General features: G+C 37.4%; 1 protein-coding gene and 1 non-coding gene across 2 annotated transcripts in view; both read left to right on the top strand.

Annotated features, from left to right (window-relative positions):
* The window catches only part of IPO7 (importin 7), a 33,581-nt gene extending 10,654 nt beyond the window's left edge, over positions 1 to 22,927 (top strand). The window contains exons 4-25 of the mRNA XM_066187551.1: positions 160 to 318; positions 2,605 to 2,761; positions 3,381 to 3,470; positions 3,905 to 3,999; positions 4,101 to 4,185; positions 7,193 to 7,327; positions 7,856 to 7,955; positions 9,011 to 9,087; positions 9,431 to 9,547; positions 10,329 to 10,418; positions 10,950 to 11,115; positions 11,852 to 12,012; positions 12,852 to 12,980; positions 14,661 to 14,727; positions 14,806 to 14,931; positions 15,213 to 15,310; positions 16,718 to 16,813; positions 17,532 to 17,752; positions 17,858 to 18,063; positions 18,408 to 18,614; positions 18,964 to 19,080; positions 21,191 to 22,927. Coding sequence (XP_066043648.1) covers positions 160 to 318; positions 2,605 to 2,761; positions 3,381 to 3,470; positions 3,905 to 3,999; positions 4,101 to 4,185; positions 7,193 to 7,327; positions 7,856 to 7,955; positions 9,011 to 9,087; positions 9,431 to 9,547; positions 10,329 to 10,418; positions 10,950 to 11,115; positions 11,852 to 12,012; positions 12,852 to 12,980; positions 14,661 to 14,727; positions 14,806 to 14,931; positions 15,213 to 15,310; positions 16,718 to 16,813; positions 17,532 to 17,752; positions 17,858 to 18,063; positions 18,408 to 18,614; positions 18,964 to 19,080; positions 21,191 to 21,288 — 2,797 coding nt within the window. The 3' untranslated portion in view covers positions 21,289 to 22,927. The remainder of the gene's footprint in view (positions 1 to 159; positions 319 to 2,604; positions 2,762 to 3,380; positions 3,471 to 3,904; positions 4,000 to 4,100; positions 4,186 to 7,192; positions 7,328 to 7,855; positions 7,956 to 9,010; positions 9,088 to 9,430; positions 9,548 to 10,328; positions 10,419 to 10,949; positions 11,116 to 11,851; positions 12,013 to 12,851; positions 12,981 to 14,660; positions 14,728 to 14,805; positions 14,932 to 15,212; positions 15,311 to 16,717; positions 16,814 to 17,531; positions 17,753 to 17,857; positions 18,064 to 18,407; positions 18,615 to 18,963; positions 19,081 to 21,190) is intronic.
* LOC136292908 (small nucleolar RNA SNORA23) lies at positions 10,615 to 10,795 on the top strand. Its single transcript, XR_010721991.1, has one exon. It is a non-coding gene; the product is annotated as a small nucleolar RNA SNORA23 (small nucleolar RNA).
* Positions 22,928 to 23,627: the final 700 nt, after the last annotated feature.

Here is a 23,627-nt window from a genome sequence, read left to right as displayed (position 1 = left end):
ATTCTTTAAATGGAGAATATTAAGCAGGAGCTACAGAACCTATGCCTTCTAAACAAAAATAAAGTCTAAGTATGGACAGTATTTGCTGCTTCAACGTTACAAGAATGTTATTAAAATAATAGTAGCAACTTATTTAATTGTTGTGCTTTTGATTTCCAGAGTACAGCTTACTACTTGCATTCACCACATTATCAAGTATGATTATCCAAGTCGCTGGACTGCAGTTGTGGAGAAAATTGGATTTTATCTCCAGTCTGACAATAGTGCTTGTTGGCTTGGAATTCTTCTCTGTCTTTATCAACTTGTGAAAAACTATGAGTAAGTTCTTTCTGGTCTTTCTCCATATGAACCAGCAGAATTAATGTATTTGTGTCTATTTTTTGTACTCTTTGTGTATATTGTAACCATGTAGAATTGTCTATGGGACTGCACAAAGGTGTTGGAAATGTAATCTTAGAAAGTATTCTTGACTACTTGTTATGCAGATGCTGGCTCATATACCTTCTTCACTAAAAATTACAGAAAAACTGCCTTTTATTAAAAGTTTGAATTCAGAAAAAAAAAAAGGCGTTTTAAAACCTTAACATGATAGTTGTTTTTTATGGGTTGATGGCAGTAAGAAAGTCTGCTCAAAATCATGACTTTTATAGGAATTTATTTTTTAAATCAGGTTTAAACTTTTAAAATTTGTACTCTAGTACTTGGTGACAGTAACCATAGAAGGGTTTCAAAGTGTGAAATCTGGAATGTTTGGAGCTCAGAATTACTTAACTGACTTTGGAATGATCACTTGGGTGATCAGAGAGAAGGACAGTCCTGGAGTCAGGGAATTGTAGTAGTGGAACTGATGGAATCAACAACTTACTCTTTCAAAGCATTGGTATGCATAACATTTCTGTTTCAGGTTGTTGATTTAAAATGTTGCATGGAAAAAAATTCCATCTAATTTCATTTATTTTATATCAATCTGTAAAACAGTGAATGTCAGTTTCTCAAAAATGCTTTTACAGGAATGCCATAAAGATCTCGGTAATCTCAACGGGAGTTTTCTTAGTGGCTGAAAATTGCAAGTCCTTCTAGGAAAGGAAAGCTAAAAATTTCCCCTTGAATTTCAGTTTAAATGTCTTTAACCAAATATGCTGCAGAGTTCTGTGAGTTGTAAGTCAAGAAGTGTTCAGTGGTAGTGACTTATGATGGTAGAAGACCGTGTTCAGGGATGTGAGTGCAGTCATTGTGTGATAAGGTAACAGGTGTGTCTGTAGTCTCAGCTGAGGCCAGAACTGCTCCTGCTTGCTCAACTTTCTGGTGGAATCAACGAGGGTGAGTTTCATGTCACGACTCATGTAGGAATGTGCACATTTCAGGGTGTTTCTGTCAGTTCAGTGGGACACGAATCTGTGTAGTGTCATTATGACTTTGAGCAAGTTTTTACTGCCTGAGTTGTAGGAATATTTAAGTTGGTAATTTTTTTTTTCCTTAACATGAGACGTATCTTGAAGCTTTTCACTTTTTTTTCCTTCAAATTCAGCCAGCAAGATTAAATGGCTGCTCTTTGCATAGTAATTTTTTCTAGTATTTTTCATTTATTTTGGTGAAAATTAGAAATTTTCCTGAGCAACACTTAATCTTAATGTTTGGGTTTCTGGTTCAGAAAATGCATGAAAACTGTATTATTGAACAGGACTTTGGAGCTCAGTGTTTTGTAGTAGTTCTTACAGAACATGCCGTCTGGCAGCAGATTGAGTAGTCTTTTTCTTGTTATATTCTGAAAATCGCCACTGTTTAGGAAGCTGAGTATTGATATTTAATATTAGTGAAAAGTCTACAAAAAATGTGTTTGGAAAACAAACCAAACCAAAGCTCAATCCTCTAACCCAGAAATCTCCCACAGGTGTCCCAAATGTCTGACAAGTATTGATTGCTGAATCAAGAAATAAATGTGCAATCATAAGATGATATTCTACCTTGTTATCACCAGTATGGACAAGATCCTGCTCTGCTGTGATAATTCTTGAATCAATTAGGAGTCTCTTGTGTTTAAATTTGTTAATTCAAGTTAAAAATTGGGGCAAAAAATTCAAAATGTGGCTTCATTTCCTTTCAGGAATTTTGCAATGTTTGAGAAAGGAAGTGGAGCCTTGTTTTCAGCATGAGCAAACTGGTGGGCTGTCCCCAGCATAGAAGGTCTGAGGTTTTATTTCAAGGGTGGTTGCCTGCTCAGAGTCTGCCCCACAGCCTGGAATCCCACCTTCTCCATCAGGTCATTGGCTTGGGGCAAATTAAATGCTGAGATAGAAGCGCCATTGGGGCAGGCTATGAGAGACTTCTCAGTTTGCTTTATCCAGTGTCAGTGAAGCAATTTAGCTTCTGCAAACATTTTGATAAATTGTGAACTCTTGATTAATGTATTTCTCATCTGTAACCCTGTCTGGCTATGGTTTTATTTCTTACTCTGACACAGGAACTGGCTCAGATTTCTTTTTAAGTCACAGGTTGTTGTGAGCTGTCATATAGCCTACTCATGCCTACACTGGGGCAAGATGAGCTTTTTCAATTTAAATCTGCCTGAAAGAACTACAAAACTGGTTTTGTTCTTCTCTAAAGGTACAAGAAACCAGAGGAGCGGAGTCCCTTGATAGCTGCAATGCAACATTTTCTGCCAGTCCTGAAGGACAGCTTCATTCAGCTCTTGAATGATCCCTCAGACCAGTCTGTCCTCATCCAGAAACAGATCTTCAAAATATTTTATGCCCTTGTCCAGGTGAAAAAAAACTTTGTATATACTTGAATAATAGATTAAAGCATTATGCTTTTCCTTAAAATAGTGAATGACAAAAATATTGCAGTAGTAGATTTCATCTGAATCATTTTCCCTGCTACTCAGCTCCATGAATCACAAGTTTCTGATTGTCTTGTGCTTTTACTTTTGAACAGTGCTATTCCTGGTTGGCATTAGATAAAACTTACACATGCCATCCTCTAAGGTAGGGTGTTTGCTGGAAAACCAGATAGATAATGAGTTTTCCAAGGACAGATTGTGGAGGCCAGCCTACAGAGAATTACCAGTGTAAATATAGCAGTTTGGAATGGAACTGCGGTTAAATGCTTCAGAAATTAGAGTAACATCCATTTAAGTAGCATTTTAGCATTGCATAAGCACAATGAATTGGAGCAAAGACCTCTAGCACCTTTGAGGATATTTAGGATATAGGTTAGATTGTGTTGAGTTCTTTCGCCTGGTTTTTGAGGTAAATTGCTAATCTTTCGTGGTAGCTAAGTGTAGGCAAAGATTTTTTAAGCTAAAATTTAAACTGTAAAAGTAAAAAAATTATTATAAAGCAATTAAAAATTAATTTCCCCTTTTGCTTTCTTTTAACAAGTACACACTACCTTTGGAGTTGATAAATCAGCAAAACCTGACTGAGTGGATAGAAATCCTGAAGACTGTTGTTGATAGGGATGTACCAGCTGTAAGTGACTTTTGGTTATTTGTGTCTTTAAGCATAAGTATTTTTCATTCATTAGAATGTTAAACAGTTTAATATTTTATTTCTGCATTCTTTTTTCTCTACAGATGCCAAGAAAATAATATAAAACAAAGATTAGGCTAGATGGGGAGTTTTAAACAGACTAAGCAAATTTTGAAAATATGTAACTTGTATGACAGTTCTGTTTTCAAATTGTAGCAAAACTTATTTTGGCTTCTTGTTTCAAATTTTTTTTTATCATTTAGGCATATTTAATGGGATTTATTTTTAGATATGCTCTACTTCATACTTCTATTAAGCTAGAAGTTCAAATGGCAGGTTAAAAGCAAGATATACTATGTAGTTGTTCTAATTACATATAATTTGAACTCTTTGTGAATAATTGGTAAATAATATCTTTTTTTTTTCCCCTAAAGGAAACCCTTCAGGTTGATGAAGATGATAGACCTGAGTTGCCTTGGTGGAAATGCAAGAAGTGGGCTTTGCATATCTTAGCTAGGCTCTTTGAGAGGTATTTTCTCTTCCATTATTATTTTTAAGAAACCCCAAGCAAACATTCAAGTCAGTAATATTGCTGCACCCTTGAGTTTACATATTTGCTTTTAATTCTAGGTATGGAAGCCCTGGCAATGTTTCCAAGGAGTACAATGAGTTTGCTGAAGTTTTCCTGAAGGCCTTTGCTGTTGGTGTTCAGCAAGTAAGAAGCACTGAGTGTGGGGGGAGTATTAGGATAAGTTTAGAGTTACTACTGATTGCTTATTTCATTATTTGTTGAAAAGACTTCTTGCTCTTACTCACAATTTTTTTTCAAGCACATTGGTATGAAAAGCAGTGATGCCTTGGGCTAAAAAAAAAAGAATGATAAAGATATTACCAAATTGCCACATATCACAATCCACTTTCCACTTACAAGCCCTCATATTAGCTTCAGAAATTTTTTTTTTCCTTTTTGAAAGAGATGGGTATATGTAGTGTAGTTGACCTTCAAAACTACCCTATAAACTCTGATACAGGGTTTTTTTTGACTTAAAGTCTGTAAATGCTAAATTTTCAGCATTCTGCAAAAGCCTGATCAAGCAGAGGCTCTCTTGTAGACAGGTAATTCTGATGTTGCCTTTCCACTCCTCTCCCTGTTTGGGGTTGCCACTTGTGCTGTGTTTGAGGATCTGCTGTATGGAAAGAATCTTTGGATTAATTAAAAACCTGAGTTATATTTTTATAAAATTTCCTTGTATTTGGTTCATAAATACCTTTATTTTAAGGTGATTATGTTGCAAATGTAAATAGACAATTGATTCATGAAAACCTCACAGTGTGCAATGTTTTCCTCAAAGCCTTAGTCAGACAAACAGTTCTTAGCTCAGTTTCAGTTCTCTTAATTTCTAATATAATTATAATGAGTTACAGGACTTCAAAAGAAGAAATGTAGGGAAAGTATCTCATAAATCCATGCTTTTCGAAGGTTGGCCAAAGGATGGAAAACATTTGTATATTGAGTGTGAGATAATACATTCCCCTCAGACAAGTGGTGTCAGCATTGCTTCCTGAAGTGCTCACGTGTCACCTCTAGGTGACATTAGACAGAAAATTACTGCATGTTCTTTAAGGGCTTACTGGTTGCTTTGCACCTCCAAGATAAAATAAATTTTTGACAAAAGGCTGTGGCCAAAAGTAGTCTTTGAAAAGATAATTTTAACAGTTTGATAAAATATTTGGTTTTCGTTACATTCACCTTGAATCAGATTTGATCCTTCCTGTTATTGCAGCTAGGAAACTCTGAGAATGCAGGTATTTTAAAGAAAACTGCTAAAAAATCAATACTTTACCAGGCTTAGTTTATATACCTTGAAAAAAAGAATATACCTTGAAGAATATACCTTGTTTAGGAAGACAGACTATATTTAAGGTTCTGCCCTCCATTTTTCTGCAGAAGATAGATCTTAAGCCTCTGCTCAGGACATGGAATCTGTCAAATAAATGTTGTGGAATATTTTTGAGCAGGACGTGTTTCTTTACAGAAACTGGAAATCTATGAAACACTGAAGAATACAAATTTGGATAATACGTTTCATTGAGTTGTCGCTACTCTCCAAAGCGTTTGCACCCTTTTAGTAAAGGAGTAATAGATAAATATAAGGCATGAGACTACAGGTGGTTCAAGGATAAACTTGAAATATTATTGTCATAATTACTTCTCATTGATTGGCCCCCACCCCTCCAAAACAAATAATCCTGCACATTCAGCATTCGCTTTAGCTAAACTTTCTTAGCTTGCCCAAACCAGGCTGAGCTGCCTAGCTGGAACACCCTGAATTTATCCCTTGTGTTAGCAGCTGTTTTGCTCAAGACACTTCTCATGAGCCAGAACTAAGCCCTGGTTGGACACTGCTGCCTTGTAGTTCCTTGGCACTGTTACAGAATTTTATTTTATTTGCCCCAGAGTGTCCATCCTGCTTTTCCTCACTGCAGTTCTCAAACATTTTCTTAATTTTTTAATATCTTTACCTACTACATCTGAATCATGAAACTACATGCATCTTCTTGGATAGTCCTCAAAACAGCTGCAAGTTTGAACTTTTGCTCTCTTCTTTTCTATCCTAACTCAATATGTAATGCCACCAAAACGTTGTACTCAGGTGTTGGTACCAACCAGTAATTTCTCTCTAAACCCTGAAAGTTTCAAAACATGAACAGTTCAAACTTTAGGAACTGATAAGGCATCTAGAGCATAAAACTGTTTGTAAAACTGTGAATATTTTGATGAATGAGTGCATCCTCCTTAAACTGAAGTGCAAGGCAATTCCTTTGGGAGAAACACTTTAGTGTTTGTGTAATAAATGGTAACAGCAGCATTCATTTTCAAAATAATGAATCTTGTTTTCCCCAGATTTTTATTTTGGTAATATTACAGATTTATAGATATCTTTCCAGCCCCTTTGGGTTTGGATTTTTTAAAAATGCTTCTTTTGTGTGAAGACCTACATGAAACCCTGGAAATTTGCCTTTTCTCTCCAGTTAGTGATGCTCCTTTTGAAGGTGCAGTGTTTCCACTGACCTGGATTGGGCTACAGGGAGTTCCCTTTGCATTACCCATGCAAAACTCCTGTGAGCTGTAATTTAATTACTGGGCACGGTCCCATGTCTGTTTCATGACCTTATGTGTGGAGAGCCATGGAGTTGAACACAGGTAGATCCCTGTAAGGAGTTCTGGATGCCACCTCAGGTGAAGAATTGGGGGCAGAAAGCCAAAGGGAGTGACTGATGGATCACTCCCCACACATATTCCTCACACAGCTGTGAGGCAGCACAGAGGCACAGATCAGTAGACTGTGAATGTAGGGTGTTCTGATCCAGTGGCTGGGTGTGAATTTCTGCCCCCAAAGAGTGAAGATGGAATAATAAACCTCAGAGGGCAAGGCCCCCTGAGGTGTGTTGGTGGTGAATTAGCATGTATGGTTTGTGTTATTAAAGGATGGTATTTTTAAAAGATGTGCAAGCACCCAATATGAGCTGCAAATTGTCTCATAAAATTAACAATGACATTTGGTAGAAGGATTAGTCAGTACCCATTTTAGCCTAATGAATAAATGGGGGTTTTGTTCAGTTTCGAGGGGTTCTTATGTAGGCTTGTGAGGGAGGGTGGAATCGTGGTGAAAATGATCTGTGCTCACTATAAGCTTATTGATGAGATCTGATTTCTCTAGGTGTTGCTGAAGGTGCTGTATCAATACAAGGAGAAGCAGTACATGGCTCCTAGAGTTCTGCAGCAAACGCTGAATTACATCAATCAAGGAGTGTCTCATGCAGTCACCTGGAAGAATCTGAAACCTCATATTCAAGTAAACCATTTTTGGGGTTTAATACTTACATGATTCAGAAGTACATTAGTCAGTCTACTGTACAGTGTTTCCTTTCCAGCCTTGCTACGATTCACATTTTAGGCACTTCTCTTATAAATTGCTGGTGGAAAGAGTTTAAGCTAGTTTATTGAAGGTTACCTTGGAACATGACAAAGTCAGCTAATTTATTGCTGTCTCTCCTTTGTCCTTTAATTTATTAAGGATTAAAATCCAACACAGCAACACAACATATTTGGAGATGGTGTTAGCTGCTGAATTTATGGCATTGAATCATCTCCACATGCCATTATCCAAAGCCAGTCTAGTATCTTGTGTTGTATTGTAACTACCTAAACACAAAAGATTTGCTTTTTTGTAAAGTGCCACATAAATCCACTCTAAATCCAAATAGTTTTAGAATGTGACCATTTTATATGAGGAAGTGACAGGATGGAGAAAATCTGTAAAGTACAGGACAGAATACAGATTGATTTAGTAGTGCTAACCTGTCTCTTTTTTTTATTCCAGGGAATCATCCAAGATGTTATTTTCCCATTGATGTGCTATACAGATGCTGATGAAGAGCTTTGGCAAGAAGATCCATATGAATATATCCGCATGAAATTTGGTGAGCATTTGAAATCTACTCATGTTAAAGAATGATTTCATGCAAAGATGGGATTTTTATGGGGTGTTTTTGTGAAAACAGAGATGGCTTGAATCTTAAAAAAGAAATAAATAAAAAAAGAGAAACACAGTGTATTAACCAAATAATAGAAGTTAATATACATAACTTTGACATATTGGTGGAGAGAGGATTCAACGGTCAACAATTACACAGGAGATTGTGCACTTGTAAAAGTATTTCATTTTTACAGTTACAAAGTTTTTATTACAAGTCGAACAGTTCTGCTCTAGCTAACAACAACTACATAAATTTGATGTCATTTAAAGGTTATGCCTTACAACAGCTAATATTTCAGGCCCTGGATTTCTTAGGGAATTTCATCCATGGCACAGTTCAGAGCAGATTTGCCCCAGTGGTAAATGACACATTACAGAGTAAGCCTGGCATTCCAGACTTGTCCCATTTCACCTCCTGTACTCTGCTACTTTATGTTGGGGTTTACTCTAAGTCTGTGCAGTCCTCTGAGGCTGGGAACAAAAAAAAAAACCCCTCAGACTCCCTGAACAAATTCTTCCCTCCACTAGGAATGTTTATGTGGCTAGAACAAGGAATCTTGAGGGGTTTGGGAGTTTTTATCCCTCAGGTCAGAGGCATACCTGTAAACACTACAGGTATTGCACAAGGCTCTGATAATCCTCTTCTGCAGAGAAATGAGAAACTGAGCATTTTTTAACCCAATTACTTCTGTGTGCTGGCCTGTAGAGCAAATAAAATCCTTGTCAAAACTTGACTGTTGTGTCTGCTTCTACTGTTACAAAAGATTTATCTTACAAATAAAAGACCGAGAACTTCAACTTAGACATGTAGAGGCAGTCATCATGAAAAGCATGAAACATATTTATCCAACCACGTGTTACTCTTTCGTAATGGAGTATCTCTAGCCAGAAAGTGTGATTAACCACCTGAAGGGTGCTCTTTTCTCATATTAAATACATTGGGATCATGAACTGTAGTAAAGGACCCAAATTTATAACTGTTACAATGTTATTTAACAGATGTATTTGAAGATTTCATTTCTCCAACAACTGCTGCTCAGACATTATTGTTTACATCGTGTAGTAAAAGGAAAGAGGTAAGCTGTTCAAGGATTATACTGAAATACCTCTTGCTAAATTCAGTTTATTTGCTGAAAGAGCCAATAATAAAAGTTTTACTTTTCTGCTCTCATATCATAGTACGCTAAAATTTGAAATTTCAAATTTATTTTGCACTGGTCTATTTAAGATTTTTATATTTGCAAATTCCCCTAGGACCCATTCTTGATAGAATATTGTGCATTTATAACCAAGACATAAAACAATGCCCAAATTCCAGACTTGGAGCGGGCTACTAGATGTTGTAGCAGTTCAGAGCATAGAGAATGGTACCTGGGATGATTGATTGGAATACTTTGACTAACCTTACGTGAAATCTAGGTCCTGCAGAAGACAATGGGCTTTTGTTATCAAATCCTTACGGAGCCAAATGCTGATCCTCGCAAGAAAGATGGTGCTTTACATATGATTGGTTCTTTGGCTGAAATTCTCCTAAAAGTAAGCAGAACCAATCTGGTGGTTCTTTTCATCTTCCCCCCCCCCTATGCTTTCTCTAACATACTGTGCCTTAGAAGAAATGCAAACAGCTCTGAGTTCACAAGTTTCTGAATTGCTGCCAGGTTTTTTTAAGCTGTTGAAGTTAATTGTTTTGGGTTTAATGTCAGTTAATTACCAAAGTTTTATAGGTCAAGTTCAGATTATTGTTATAAGTTCTTTTAAGTTCTCTGCTTCTGGTGAGAATTACTGCACCATTTCCGTGCTACACTTAATTACATTCCCTTTCTTGTGGAAGGAAGGAAAAAGTCCATCCAGCGAGAGGCTGTTTATTTAATGGACTCTTCTGTGTATAGAAGAGAGGAAATAAAATGAAATTAGTGATGTTGCTCAGTTAAAATGGTAGCCAGATAGATGCATGGCATGGAATTGTGCATGGAATTGTATTTGGACCACAACTCCTAAGCAGTTTCCCTGACGACTTTTACTTTTGAAGCCAATGTGCTGCCAATTGAATAGTGTCTCTTGGGGTCAAAAAATGGCTGGGGAAAGAGTGTCACTATTATGACTGAAAATTTTAAAAATCCATGTAGGATCCAAGTTTATTTACTAGTACAGGAGATCATTGTTGCATAATTGATTTTAAAAAACGGCTAAGTTTAAATTAGTCTGAGGGTTTTGTTACACTCTTCACACTTAATCGTGTGTGGCTGTTTTTACTGGGATAGAATTACATTTTTATATGAAGTTTTAAACTGATGTGCTTCCCTTCATATTTTGACAGAAAAAGATCTATAAGGATCAGATGGAATATATGTTGCAGAATCATGTGTTCCCTCTCTTCAGCAGTGAGCTGGGTTACATGAGAGCACGGGTAAGAAAGTGTGGTGTTTACTGGTGACATAGACTGTCTGTTCCAGTTGAAGAATTCAGAAATCTTCAACTTCTTCCCTCTCACAGATGCTGTCCTTTCTGCACCTTTTTCATAATAAATTGTACACTTATTCCAGGGATGAGCAGTAGTTCTTACATGTGATTCTAGATAGCCCCTGTGTAGTTTTGAAATGGCTGCAGTGTTGTGTGCACAGTTTCCCGTCTGTGTCTAGTGGTAGAGTCTGTGTGTGTTTTGCACATAGACTGTACTGCTCACACAAAACCTGTGGCCAGAGATGAACCTGAGATCATAGTACTGGTCTAGTGATGTCTGCAGGACAGCCTCCCACTGACCAGCCTCCACACTCTCAAACATGTTCATCACTAAAAGTCTTGCAGTATCTTTATTCAACAGGAATTGCACCTCAGACTCAACCATTTGTGTAGGTTATGGGTATACAAATAGTTGATAATCCTGTTTGTAGGTTTTGTAGCTCTGAATTTCTTCAATGTCTTTTTTTTTTTTATCCAGGCTTGCTGGGTTCTTCATTATTTCTGTGAAGTCAAATTTAAAAGTGACCAGAATCTCCAGACAGCCTTAGAACTCACGAGACGGTGTCTGATAGATGATAGGGAAATGCCTGTGAAAGTGGAGGCTGCAATAGCTCTTCAAGTTCTCATCAGTAATCAAGAGAAAGGTAGGAGCCCTTTCTCACAGCTACAGGAAGCTTTAATGGAATAGGTGTTAACTTTGTGATGTTCAGGCAGACTTGTTCTCTTCTTCCCTGATGTTAATTTCCCTCTTGCAGTTGTAACTTGCAGTCATTTACTATAATTTTTCAGCTAGAAAAGTTTATATTTTTTACTAAATTATACAGTAAATTGCATTTTAACATAATAAGACATGATTATTGAAACATGGTAAACAAGAGCTTCATGATACAGTAAATCCAGTTTTATAGCACCTAATAATTGAATCAGAAATACAGTGGCAATATCTGTCTTGGCATATATTTGTTCATGTTAAAATTTATTTAAAGAAAAAAAAAAGGCTGTCTTGATCCAGGCAGGTTTTACATGACTTAGTATTCCTGAAACTGGCATAAAAGCCACAAAGCAAACATAAATTATATATTTAATACTTCAGGTAGTTTGACAACAGTATATATGTACCTATTACCATTCAATTAACATTTGCATTGATCAGTAATCTTGCATTTTATGAATTCAGACTGTAGAGCTCTGGTTTTCATACTTAAATTTTGATACTCTTGTTATATATTAAAAATTTGTTCTGAATGCTAGTATTGCTATAATACATGTTTTTGGCATGTTAATGCTGAAGCACTAAATAAAGTTTTTTGAGGTTGAGGTTCTTACACTGATGTGTAGTTTTCCAAGAATGCTAATTCAAACATTCCACCTGTTTTACAGCTAAAGAATATATTACTCCATTCATTAGACCTGTAATGCAAGCTTTGCTTCATATTATAAGAGAGACTGAAAATGATGATCTTACTAATGTGATTCAGAAGATGATCTGTGAATATAGTGAAGAAGTTACCCCAATTGCAGTAGAAATGACACAGCATTTGGTGAGACTTTACAGTGGCTTGGGGAGATGTTTAATGTGGGAAAGTTCGGTATTTAAAATTGCTAGTTGAATTTGACCATCAATTAATAGCTGTTGTTACTCCAGGCTGTTAAAGTGCATTGATACAAGTAATTTTCTTCTACATTTAGACAGCTTTCCTACAGAAGTGGCTTCATAACTTACACTGAGTGCAAATTTCTAAGAACAATCCTAGAAATGTTTGCGAAATCTTTGCATATTTCCTCCTATTTTCTTAGTGGTAATAATGAAATTGGTAGCACATTTTAGGTAGTCTCTAAAATGTCACTTAGGTTGTCTGTTTTAAAATATTAAGTTAAAGAGTAGATTTTTAAATGAAAAGTTTGATGTGAAAATGAAGTTGAATCTGCAGGAGAAATTCAGAACTTGGAATGGCACTATCTAGCAAGTTGTATTAATGGCTGCAAAAGCAGAGGTCAGCTCAGTGCTTCCCTATTAAAGGCCCTTGGAGTTAAAATGGAATTGTTATCGCTTCCTCTCTGGGAATGCCTGCCAAGTGTTCCAGTCTAGTTCAGCTACTGAGCAAACCTTGGGTCAGAAGAACTTACCAAGGGAAAATGTATTCCCCTGCATGGGACATAATGTCATTTATATCTTTTTTTTTCATGAGTAGATGAAGGATGACAGCTCCAATGGCTTAACATTCAAATTTCATCATCCTGAAAAGAAATTCTGGAGCAGTGCAGTCACCTGCTATTATTTGTCCACGCTTTCTCAGAGAAGTCCTTCTGAAATTGTGTAGAATGCCAGACTTTTACACTTTAATGACATGTTTATGGGTTGTTCTGCTATTATGTGCAGGCAATGACATTTAACCAGGTGATCCAGACTGGTCCAGATGAAGAGGGCAGTGATGACAAAGCAGTGACAGCAATGGGAATCTTGAATACTATTGATACACTTCTCAGTGTAGTTGAAGATCACAAGGAAGTAAGTAAAAATTACTTTAAAGCTGATATGTATGGTCCAAGAACACTGTAAGTCTTTTGTAGTTGCAGTGTTCCTGGCATTGTTACCTGAAACACTGTCTTTTTGGCCAAACAGATATTATAACAGAAAATAGTGATGTCCTTATCACGCAGCCAAGTGGTAACAGAGTGGGTCACTTTTCTAATGCAATGCATGCAGTAATAGAACATAAATGTTGCCACAGTATTTCTCATAAGAATCCAGCTTCTTGTTCAAATAGTAGAAGCAATGTGTCTGTAGCAGGTGGAACTGTCAGCTCAGCTGGAAACACACATCTGATTTGATGAGGTCTGCCCTTCAAACAAAACAGATAAAGCTTCACATAGCTCCAGACATTGACTCTGCTGACTGGGTTTGCTCTCTGTGACAGAATCGATGTGAGCAAATACAGCTCTTGTGGCTGTGCTCAGAGATGGGGGATTTCACCTGCCTCATCTGCCCTGGAGAGTTTTCCTTTGGGATTAAAACTTCTGTCATTTTGTTTTGGTGTACTGAATGGAGTCCCTTCTGTCCAGAGTACAGCCAGTTCAAAAGATGCTATTTCTGATTAAAATCTTTCTTGACAAAGTCAGCTGTGGTCTTTTAGTAATACTTTATAGGTTTTTAGTGATTAAAGAGTTTGGTAATAAACTGTAGGGCTCTGAAGACTTCACTAAAGAAGCAGCATCATACAAATTCCCAAGGGCAGAATTCAGTGCTGCCACACAATAAACCAAGGAGCAGCTCAGCTCATTTACTTGTTGCTAGAGCTGCTCATCAAGCTTTTCATGTACTTGTCTTTGTCAGCAAATCCTTGCCTTCTAAATTGAAAGTCTCTGTAACAATATGCTAGTCTTGAGGAACTCAGTTCAAAAATTTTAACCAGTAAATACTTATGTTTAGAGACATCTCACACAGGATGAGCAGTGTTCCAAGAGATAAGGTATTTAGCAGGTTAGTTTTAAATCCTGTTCTGCATAGCTATGAAACTCAGCCTATACTTGTCCCTGTGCAAGGTGAGTGTCCTCAACAGGTTAATGACTGTTTTGTTAGCTATTCCATGGACTAATACATACTAATTGGGAACACTGACTGAGTCTGTAGCGCCAGCATTTAGACTGATGATATTCATACCATATGAATATCCTCAGCTAGGTTTGGGAAGTGGTTTGGTATTTGGGATTTTTTGGGTTTGTTTTTTTGTTTTTAATTTCTTTTCTGGATCAAGAAATACCTCCTGTAATTTCCACTGTTTACTCCTTTGAGATATACATATATTTGCTTACAGTGTTTTAATGGGACTGAACTGGTGCAAAGGGTTAGTCAGGCTTTTGTTTTTAAAGGATTTAAAGTATTCTTCAAATACTCAAAAAACACCTTGTATTAAAAGCTATCTCACAAATCCTTAGCTGAGTGCTGCTTTTACACATTTAGTGTTCTAAAATGTGACATTTCTAATCATTCTTCAAAACTATATTGGATATCAACAATATCTATGTATTGTGTATAAAACTGCTGTATAGAACTGTATATAAAAATTGTATAGAAACTGCTTTGACAATTTTAAAATGTGTTTAATTTCAACTCCAAAGTACGGAAAATAGTCATTACCTGTCCTTTCTCTTTTTTTTTCTTTTTTTTTTTCTTTTTTTCTTTTTTCAGATTACTCAGCAACTGGAAGGGATCTGTTTGCAAGTGATTGGAACAGTTTTGCAGCAGCATGTATTAGGTATCTGTATTTCTGCTGGCTTACTTTTAAAAGTGCATGGGATTGGCATGATATTTACCTAGACTCTGTTTGTTTTAGAGTTCTACGAGGAGATCTTTTCCTTGGCTCATAGTCTGACCTGCCAACAGGTTTCTGCACAAATGTGGCAGCTTCTTCCTCTTGTGTTTGAAGTCTTCCAGCAGGATGGTTTTGATTATTTTACTGGTAAGTAATATAAATAAATCAGGAAGGCAGATGGTTTCATGGCTGCAATTTCAGCCATACAATGAATTGCATAATGACTGAAATGTTAGGAAAACACTCAAGTGAGGTTACACTTTGCTGTTGCTGCTACCAGACTTGTTTTGCTAAGGCACCTATGATTTGCACACACTTACCTTCGCAAACATTAAGCAAGAACTGTAATTATTAATGCACAGATTTCAACCTGATTTAAATAGCATGCAGACAATACCTAACTGTGATCATCCTTCTTTTTAATACAGATATGATGCCTCTCTTGCATAATTATGTTACTGTTGATACAGATACACTTCTGTCAGACACAAAATATCTTGAAATGATCTACAGTATGTGCAAGAAGGTGAGTAGATTCCTGTGTGGTAACAAAACCTGCTGTCTCTGAAGAAATAACAGTGTTAAGCTGGGTACTTTCTTCCACAGCAGCTTTTGACATCTGCTCTTTAAAGCATTTTGCAATTTAACACCCTCTAAGATTCCCCAAATTACTAAGTTATTGCAGAGAAATTTAAGGAGATTGCATCAAAATTTCAGATATATGCCTTTGGCAGAAGGGAAAAATGTATCATACACAACAAAAGCAGAATAAACAAAGCAGATTTGGTGCAATACACTTTGTGCCTATGGGCGTGCAAGACAGATTGCAAAGGGTAGGTGGATTCTTCCATCTGGGATTCTGTAGCCTCACCGTGGCTGGGATGCACTTGCTGTATGTATGCTGAAGGTCTGACTGACACCTGTTAGCTATATGAGTGTAGGGATGGAAGCTAAAGGGACAGGAATAGGAAGTTATTTTCCCAGCTTTGTGCCACATTAGTGGTGAAAGCTGGGAGCAGACTGCAGTTGGTCTGACTCAGTCCAGGCACTTTTGGGCAGGGTTTCTGTATTCTGCTCTGTATTACTGGGCTTTCTTTGTCCACACAAAATGCAGAAGATACAGTTTTCCAGAGTGTTAGCATCATATGAGGAACTTTTTAATACTTTTTTATAATATGCGTGTTAATGTTTTATCATCTCTAATAGTAATATGTGGGGATTTCAATCCTCGATTTAGTGTGGGGTGTCTGTATAAGAGCTTTGGTGAACTGTCAGCTGTGCTGCCTGTGGTATTTCCTGAGTAATTCTTTTGAAGATGTTTAAATATTACAGTGAAAAACTATTTTAGTACACTATAAATACCAGTGAATAATTCTTGCCAGTCTTTGTTTGAAAACAAGTTGCAGCCAGGCCAATTAGTGTGTTTGTAATTTCTTGGAATGTTATATATGAAATTAGCTTGTCATGGCCACTTAATGATTGGTGTTGGCTGAGCACAATAAATTTTTAACACAAATTTTAGGTATTGCATGATCTTCCACTGTCTATCCCATTTTTGTAAATCAAACTTCTACAAAATTCAGTGCATTAATGCATAAGAAAAGTTTTTCTTTTGTGTATGGAAATAACCCTTGGCAAAATGACAGCTGATGCTTTTACAGTGCTAGTAACTTACTGATGCTAGTAACTGTGGTAGGCCCAGCATCCACAGAGTTCCCGAATATTTGTACATGTAGTTAGTTTTGCCCACTTTCAGCAGTTTTCCGTTTCTGGTTGTCACACTGAGCCTTTGCTGTAGAACTGGCTGCTTCACTGATGGTTGTTCATGCTGGCATTGTTAGAGGGGGTAAATCCATACCAGGTTTTCAAAGCCAAGCAGTGTATAGAGAATACTCCTTGAGGGGATACACCCCCAGTAATGGCTGTGTTTCAGGTCCTTACAGGAGTTGCTGGAGAAGATGCAGAATGTCATGCAGCAAAGCTGTTAGAAGTAATTATTCTTCAGTGTAAAGGGCGTGGCATTGATCAGGTTGGTAACAACTTTGATTGCTAAAACTAATACTTGTAAAATATTTAATTGTGTAGTATGAATTGATTATGTATTAAGTTTTGTTACAAGCACTTGGTGTGGTGCAACCAATACTCCTGTCTTGTACTTCAGTGTTACTCACTGACAGCACTGCAGAGAGCTCCTGCACACTTTGGCTCCAGAATTTAGGACACTGCAAAACTGGTGTTTCCATGAGTTTGGAGGAGTGCCACCTCAGGAGCATCTTGGTTCTAAAAAGTCAATTAATTGCATTCTAAGTTAATTCTAGTGAATATTTAATGAAAATTATTCTGTCAAGTTCATAGCTTTGAAATAATGAAGAATGAAAATGAAGTTCCTAGAATACAAATCAATGTAATAGAGAGGGACCAGGGACTTCATTATGCACATGTGGCAGTTGGAATTTGAGAGATGAATAGGCTGATTTTTCTGGACTTCCTCGTGTACACCTTTTCACTATTTTCCATTTTTAATACACAAGATTATAGAACCAGAAGTTACATTTGCTGTGCAGGATGTCACAAAATCCATGTGATTAAATATTTTCACATTTTTATTTCATCTTTGTATCTGACTTCTGCCGGCAATTAAAAATAACTCAATTTCATGCCATCTGTGTTTATGTGCCACACTGTATAAGTACAGAAGGACAAGTTTTATTTTTGATTGCTGAATGTGTAATGTTCTCACTGTCCAGTGCATACCCCTGTTTGTGGAAGCTGCCTTGGAGAGACTGACTAGAGAAGTGAAAACCAGTGAACTGCGAACCATGTGCCTCCAGGTTGCCATAGCTGCTTTGTATTACAATCCTCATTTACTATTAAACACGTTGGAAAATCTTCGTTTCCCCAATAATGTGGAGCCTGTCACCAATCACTTCATAACTCAGTGGCTTAATGATGTGGACTGTTTCCTGGGGTAAGTCCTTGCACTTCTGGAGATGATTCTCTGGGATACACCTTTGTGTGACCTGCTTGTAAATCATGACAAAACTTGAAACTTTTTTACTCTTCTGTTTTGTAGACTTCATGACAGAAAGATGTGTGTGCTTGGCTTGTGTGCTCTTATTGATCTGGAGCAAATACCACAGGTTTTAAATCAAGTTGCTGGGCAGATCCTGCCAGCTTTTATCCTTTTGTTTAATGGATTAAAAAGAGCATATGCCTGTCATGCAGAGCATGAAAATGACAGTGATGATGATGATGAAGCTGAGGAAGATGAGGAAACAGGTATGGAGATGGAACCTTTGATGTTATTTTTTATGTTTCATTTTTTTCTGATGGAGATACTGAGTTCCTTTGTGGAATTCTTCTGAGTACCCTAATTCCAAAAACCAAGCACTGCAATAAAACACTGGATGTCTTTTGACAACTTTTTAAGTATATCTGACTTATTTTCCACTCCCTCTTAAAAACTGACTTCCAGGGCTGAGTTAAATGAGCTCCCCCGTTCCCAGCCTGTATTGTATTGTTACCACTTCCACTGCCTGTTTTATCTAATTAGCCAGACATCTCTAAAGAATTGTTCTTGCCGTTCTCAAGATAAACTTTTTTTTTGTTTATAATTAACTCAGAGGAGCTGGGGAGTGACGAAGATGACATTGATGAAGATGGTCAAGAATATCTGGAAATTCTAGCAAAACAGGCAGGTGAAGATGGAGATGATGAAGACTGGGAAGAAGATGATGCTGAAGAGACTGCTTTGGAAGGCTATTCCACGATTATTGATGATGAAGACAACCCTATTGATGAATATCAGATATTTAAAACAATTTTTCAGAGTAAGTAACTGTATTTCTTCTCCTGGCCAGCAAGTTACATTTCGACTTTAGTGTACACTGTTGTAAACTAGAACCTATTCAAAACTTCCAAACAGGCTTTCCAATACGTGCTTGAATGATTTTTCTTTGGAAAGGAGATGCCATCATTAAACTTTCAGAGCAGAAGGAGATGCTTGAATGAATTTATAGTAGTAGGGAAGAGGTCAGAAGCTGTACTAGTGTTTAAAGGTCTTGAATTATGTAACTCTAACAGAATATTACTCTGATTAAAATGGCAGTGAGTAAGGTTTGAGTTCTAGAACATTTTAATCAACACTTTTCTTTTGCCAATGTTTTCTTTCTGCTGCAGCAATTCAAAACCGTAACCCTGTGTGGTACCAGGCTCTGACACAGGGCCTGAACGAAGAGCAAAGGAAGCAGCTGCAGGACATAGCGACCCTGGCAGATCAGCGGCGGGCAGCACACGGTACCTGCACCCCTTCATACCAATAGTTCCTCCCTTTGCTCTGTCACTGCCCTGCCTGTGCTCAGGAAGCAAAATACAGAAAAGGCATAAAATTCATGCCTGATAATGTCTCCATCAAAACAGGGCTGTTTGAAATCTCTTTAAATGGTCAGGTCACAAAGCCTCAGTGCACAAACCAGGAGGCAATACCACAGATAGGAGGAATGGTGGAAACACCTGGGGAGGTGGCCAAGGAAATAAAAGGATATTTGTCCTAATTGCTTAGATTTAAAAACAATTTGATTACCTGAAGGTAGATGAACTCCAGGTATGTTAACAAGCACATCAAGTGGGTGACAAATTATTTCCTGAGATGTGACGTAGTCCAGCTAGGATAGACAAGGATTCTGTGGGTAGGAGAATACTAAATTATGAAAGTAGTACCATCTGTAAAGCCACATCATTAAGCTTATTAAATGCTACAGATAATACAGATTTTTAAATCTGTATTCAGGTTCTTTTTTTCTAAGTTTCCCCTTTTGAGAGGAAGGCAATATATATCACACTGAATGTTGAGGGATCAGTCCAACCTCATGTCCTCTGTCTTAGTGAGCAATTGCTACAGATGTTTCCAAACAAAAATTCATACATTTTTCAATAAAAAGATTGGTAGTAAGAATACACATTTAATAAGTGCTTTTTATGAGAGAACAGCCTAAATCACCTCACAAAGCTTGTTTGTGTCCAGAATGATCCAGTTTTAATGGTTATAAAATAGTTTCACTGTGACCCCTGTCAAGCAGTAGACATTATATGATGTAATTATATACTACTGCATGTTATGGAGACAAAAAAGTTTGAGGTGTGTGTTTGTGTTGTATTGTTTTTCTCAGAGAAGTTGTGATGTTTAACTTAAGTAACTAGGTCCTTATAGGAAACTCTTGCCTACCATCAGAGCACACTGATACTACATTTAGGCCACTTACCACACATGGGGACATCCTGTTAAAAGGATTTCAAATACAGTTTTCTCTTGTTAACGTAGCTTAGAAGAATTTCCATATGCTAAGAGATTTGTCTTCTGTGGAGCTGTGAGGGATTCTCCCCCCATGCTCCATTACCCATGGCAACATCTTTCTGGCCTGTTTCCAAAGAAACAGAGCCAAAATGCAGATTTGCTAGATAATATCAGCTGTCCTGTATTCCCAGAGAGATTGCAACTGTTTTGATTTAGGAGAAAGCTCTAACACCAACATAAGACATTAATAAATGTTGTTATCTTAGCCTGGGAATAATACACACCACCTTCTGCACTATCTAGACTGTAGTGAAGGTACAACCTAAATTACCAACCTGATTTTCAGTTGTCCATGTATTAGAGCTTGTAAAAACCAGTTTTGCAGTAAAACCTGTCCTACAGCAGTGTTTGAAGGATGGTTTGCAAACCAGACCCCTGAACTATCACTGGTACTTACAGTGATTGATATGTAGACCTCAGATGTCTAAAGATGTTAAGATTTGGTTGAAAATGAAAAGTGATCAACTTGGTACTTTTCTCTCAGAATCAGGTTTTGTGGTCTAGTAACTTAAAGTCCAAATTACCTGCTTGGGTAGCAGCATGTGTAAAAAGGCTTTTTCTGGTGCTTCAGTGGCAGTTTCTGCTTATATTGTTGAATTGAGATAGGAACACCAAAAATTTAGCCAGTATCTGTGTACTGCTCTTTTGCACATGTGCTCTGTTACTGATTTGACTGCAAAGTCTGTTGATGTTAACAATTGTGTCCCTGTTACCAAGTTTATGAGTGCAGCATTCATTCAGGTCCTGTTCTAAACTACAGTCATGTCCAAAAGCTAAAGTGTGGGCTTTTTAAAGTGCAAATTCATGAAAGCATGGTGATAACAATATTGAGAAGTTAAAATAAGAAAATAGTCAGTGTTACAGGTTAACACAGCTTGGTTTTTAGTTCCATGTGTTCTTTAGGGCCTGGCACATTTCCACTTGTGGGTGCTGATTCTTTTGTTGGGTAACCTGTATCTCTGAGATACTCAAAGTGGTCAGTCACAGAATCTTGGTCTGTCTTCCCCCCTACACACACACTAAAACCTCTTCCTTCTGTTTTTTTGTTTTTAGAATCCAAAATGATTGAAAAGCATGGAGGATACAAATTCAATGCTCCAGTTGTGCCAACTTCATTTAATTTTGGAGGCCCTGCCCCAGGAATGAATTGAATTATCACTTTTCCTGCTACTGTGTGATTGTAGTGAAGAGCTTGTGTTCCTCCCAATAGTGGTTCCAGAACTGGTTCATGTTATCTACAACTCACTCTAAACTAATTTATAAATAGATTGGACAAAAGCCCCAGAAGTGGGACCTGATTATACAACGTGATACTGGAAAGCAAACCAGAGGTTTTTTTTTGAAGATAGGAAGAATCTGAATTTAAAGCTTCAAATGACACACTTTGGAGATCGGAAATCAAGAGGGGATGTCGTGAAGGCAGCTTTTCTTTTTCTGAGGAAAAAAAACCTAGACATGGGCTGCAGGACTATTTAAAACGTCTCATTTACAGTACAAGCTAGAAGGCAGACCTAATTTTTACACCTGTGGCAGTATGAGTATTTGCCCAGTTTCTTTCCCTTTTATCCCTACTACTGGGTGTCTGTTCTTTTAATGTAAATAAGATGAGGTAATCAGCCTTACTTAATCTTCATCATTTCCATTTATCAAGATTGTTCATATGTAGAATATTGGACACTTTATGTAGCACTACATAACTGATAAATCTGTAAATGAATTAGCACTTTCATATTGAAACAAGCCTGCTAGCCTATGTACAAAAATAGCAAAATGTTTGCTATTTATAAAAATAAAAAATAAGGGACGTATTGGGGAAAATAATTTCAAGTTATTAATTTAAAATGAACTAGCAGTTTTGTACCTGGTGACTTTGTGGTGCAGTCACCTCTGGTTGTGACTTGAATTCGGATATGTAAAAAGGGGTTAGTGATATTTCATTGCTGCTAAAGAAAAAATAGCAACACCCTCCGTGTCCTTTGTTTTTTTTAAAGATCTCACTGTATGAGCTAGAAAATTGAACAAATGTGTACTGTAAGCACAAGGAAAAGTTATCCTCTCTAAAGCAGGTAAATGAGATGTGAAGTTCTTAAGGTAAATTGAAGTGTACGGGTGAAACATCTACGTATGCAGTCGATTAAAAACAAGTGTCATTGGCTGATCTGGGCTATGGTATATAAATACAATTTTTTTTTTTTCCCCAGGTGTGCAAAATACTCTTCTTCACTCATGGTAGGTGCAGGTGCACTACTCCTGCATTTCATTCCCCCTCTTTTTGCACTTGCAGCATTAGTGTGTGCTGTTGTCTGCCTGATCCAGACAGTGTATTTGAAGTTTTGCCAATCTTTCAGTTTTGAAGCCACAATTTTCTTCCTTCAAAGTTGCTATAGTAACTAGTATTTTAGCTAGAAAGGCAAAATACAGTTCCCTCTGGGACCACTATCAAAACCACTGTATGAAGAAGCCAGCAGGGAGAGGCTGTGAATGGGTTGGCTTAAATGCCCCCTTTTTCTTTTCTAAAAGCAAAATCCATTGGCGTTTGATCTTGCCTTGAGATCATTGGTGTCAGGTCTTTAAAATGAAATGTTTGGGTTGGTTTTTTTTTTTTTCTTTAGGCTGTTTTTATATAAAAATGTCACCTGCTGTTACAATTGATATTAAACAAGCTACCTTAATTTAATGTAAGCCTCCAAAATTTAAATACAGGTTAAAAATAAACTGAGTTTTTATCTGTAAAAATGAAATGCACATATATATATATTATGATACTCAAAATGCAGTCTTCAGAAAATTGGTCTGTGTGGTGTGTTTTTTTGCATCAGCAGAGTAGCAGGATTTGGTGGTGCTTTGGGGTTTCCTTGCTGAGCTGCCCAGCCCACGCTCTGCCTTCCACTGGTGCTCCCCAGGCAGCAGGAGGGGTTTTCCAGCCTCTCCACTCCAGCAAACAGTTCCCTGCGCCCGGGGGGCCAGGCTGGGACAGGAGCCCTACCCCAGTACCAAAGGGACACTTGAAAAGCAAAGCACCTGAGGTGAAGAAGCCTAACTAATAAATCCTTGGATGGGATTATCCATCCTCGTGGTGGTATGAGACGCAGGGTAGTTCCTGTGCATCTTTAGGTGATGCACAGAGCAGAACGTATTTGGGGATTTGTGACTGTATCTCACGGGTGTCCACCTGGGCTCCAGCCCCCAGGGAAGCTCCAGACAGGGTTTTATTTTTGTAGAAAAAGCTGACAGACATACTTCCAGCATGCCTTCTGTGCATTCCTTGGGAACACCCAGTTTGACAAATCATTTCTGAACATCTGCTTGTTGGGTATCTGCTTACCTTTGTATACACCCTAAAAATGTATGAGAACCTTTGAGCACAGACGAGCCATTTTGGGCCTCATGGCAGATGATGTGACAGCAGCAGTGAGAAGGCTTCATGTATAAAGCAGATGACAAAAAAAAATTATAGGGGGAAATCACCAGTTTTAGTACCATTGTCAGT

This window comes from Chamaea fasciata, unplaced genomic scaffold (assembly GCF_029207755.1).
Source record: "Chamaea fasciata isolate MVZ Bird 193981 ecotype frontalis unplaced genomic scaffold, bChaFas1.0.hap1 SCAF_7, whole genome shotgun sequence".
Lineage (NCBI taxonomy): Eukaryota > Metazoa > Chordata > Aves > Passeriformes > Sylviidae > Chamaea > Chamaea fasciata.
Note: the sequence above shows the minus strand (reverse complement) of the source record. Positions and strands in the feature narration are given on the sequence as shown.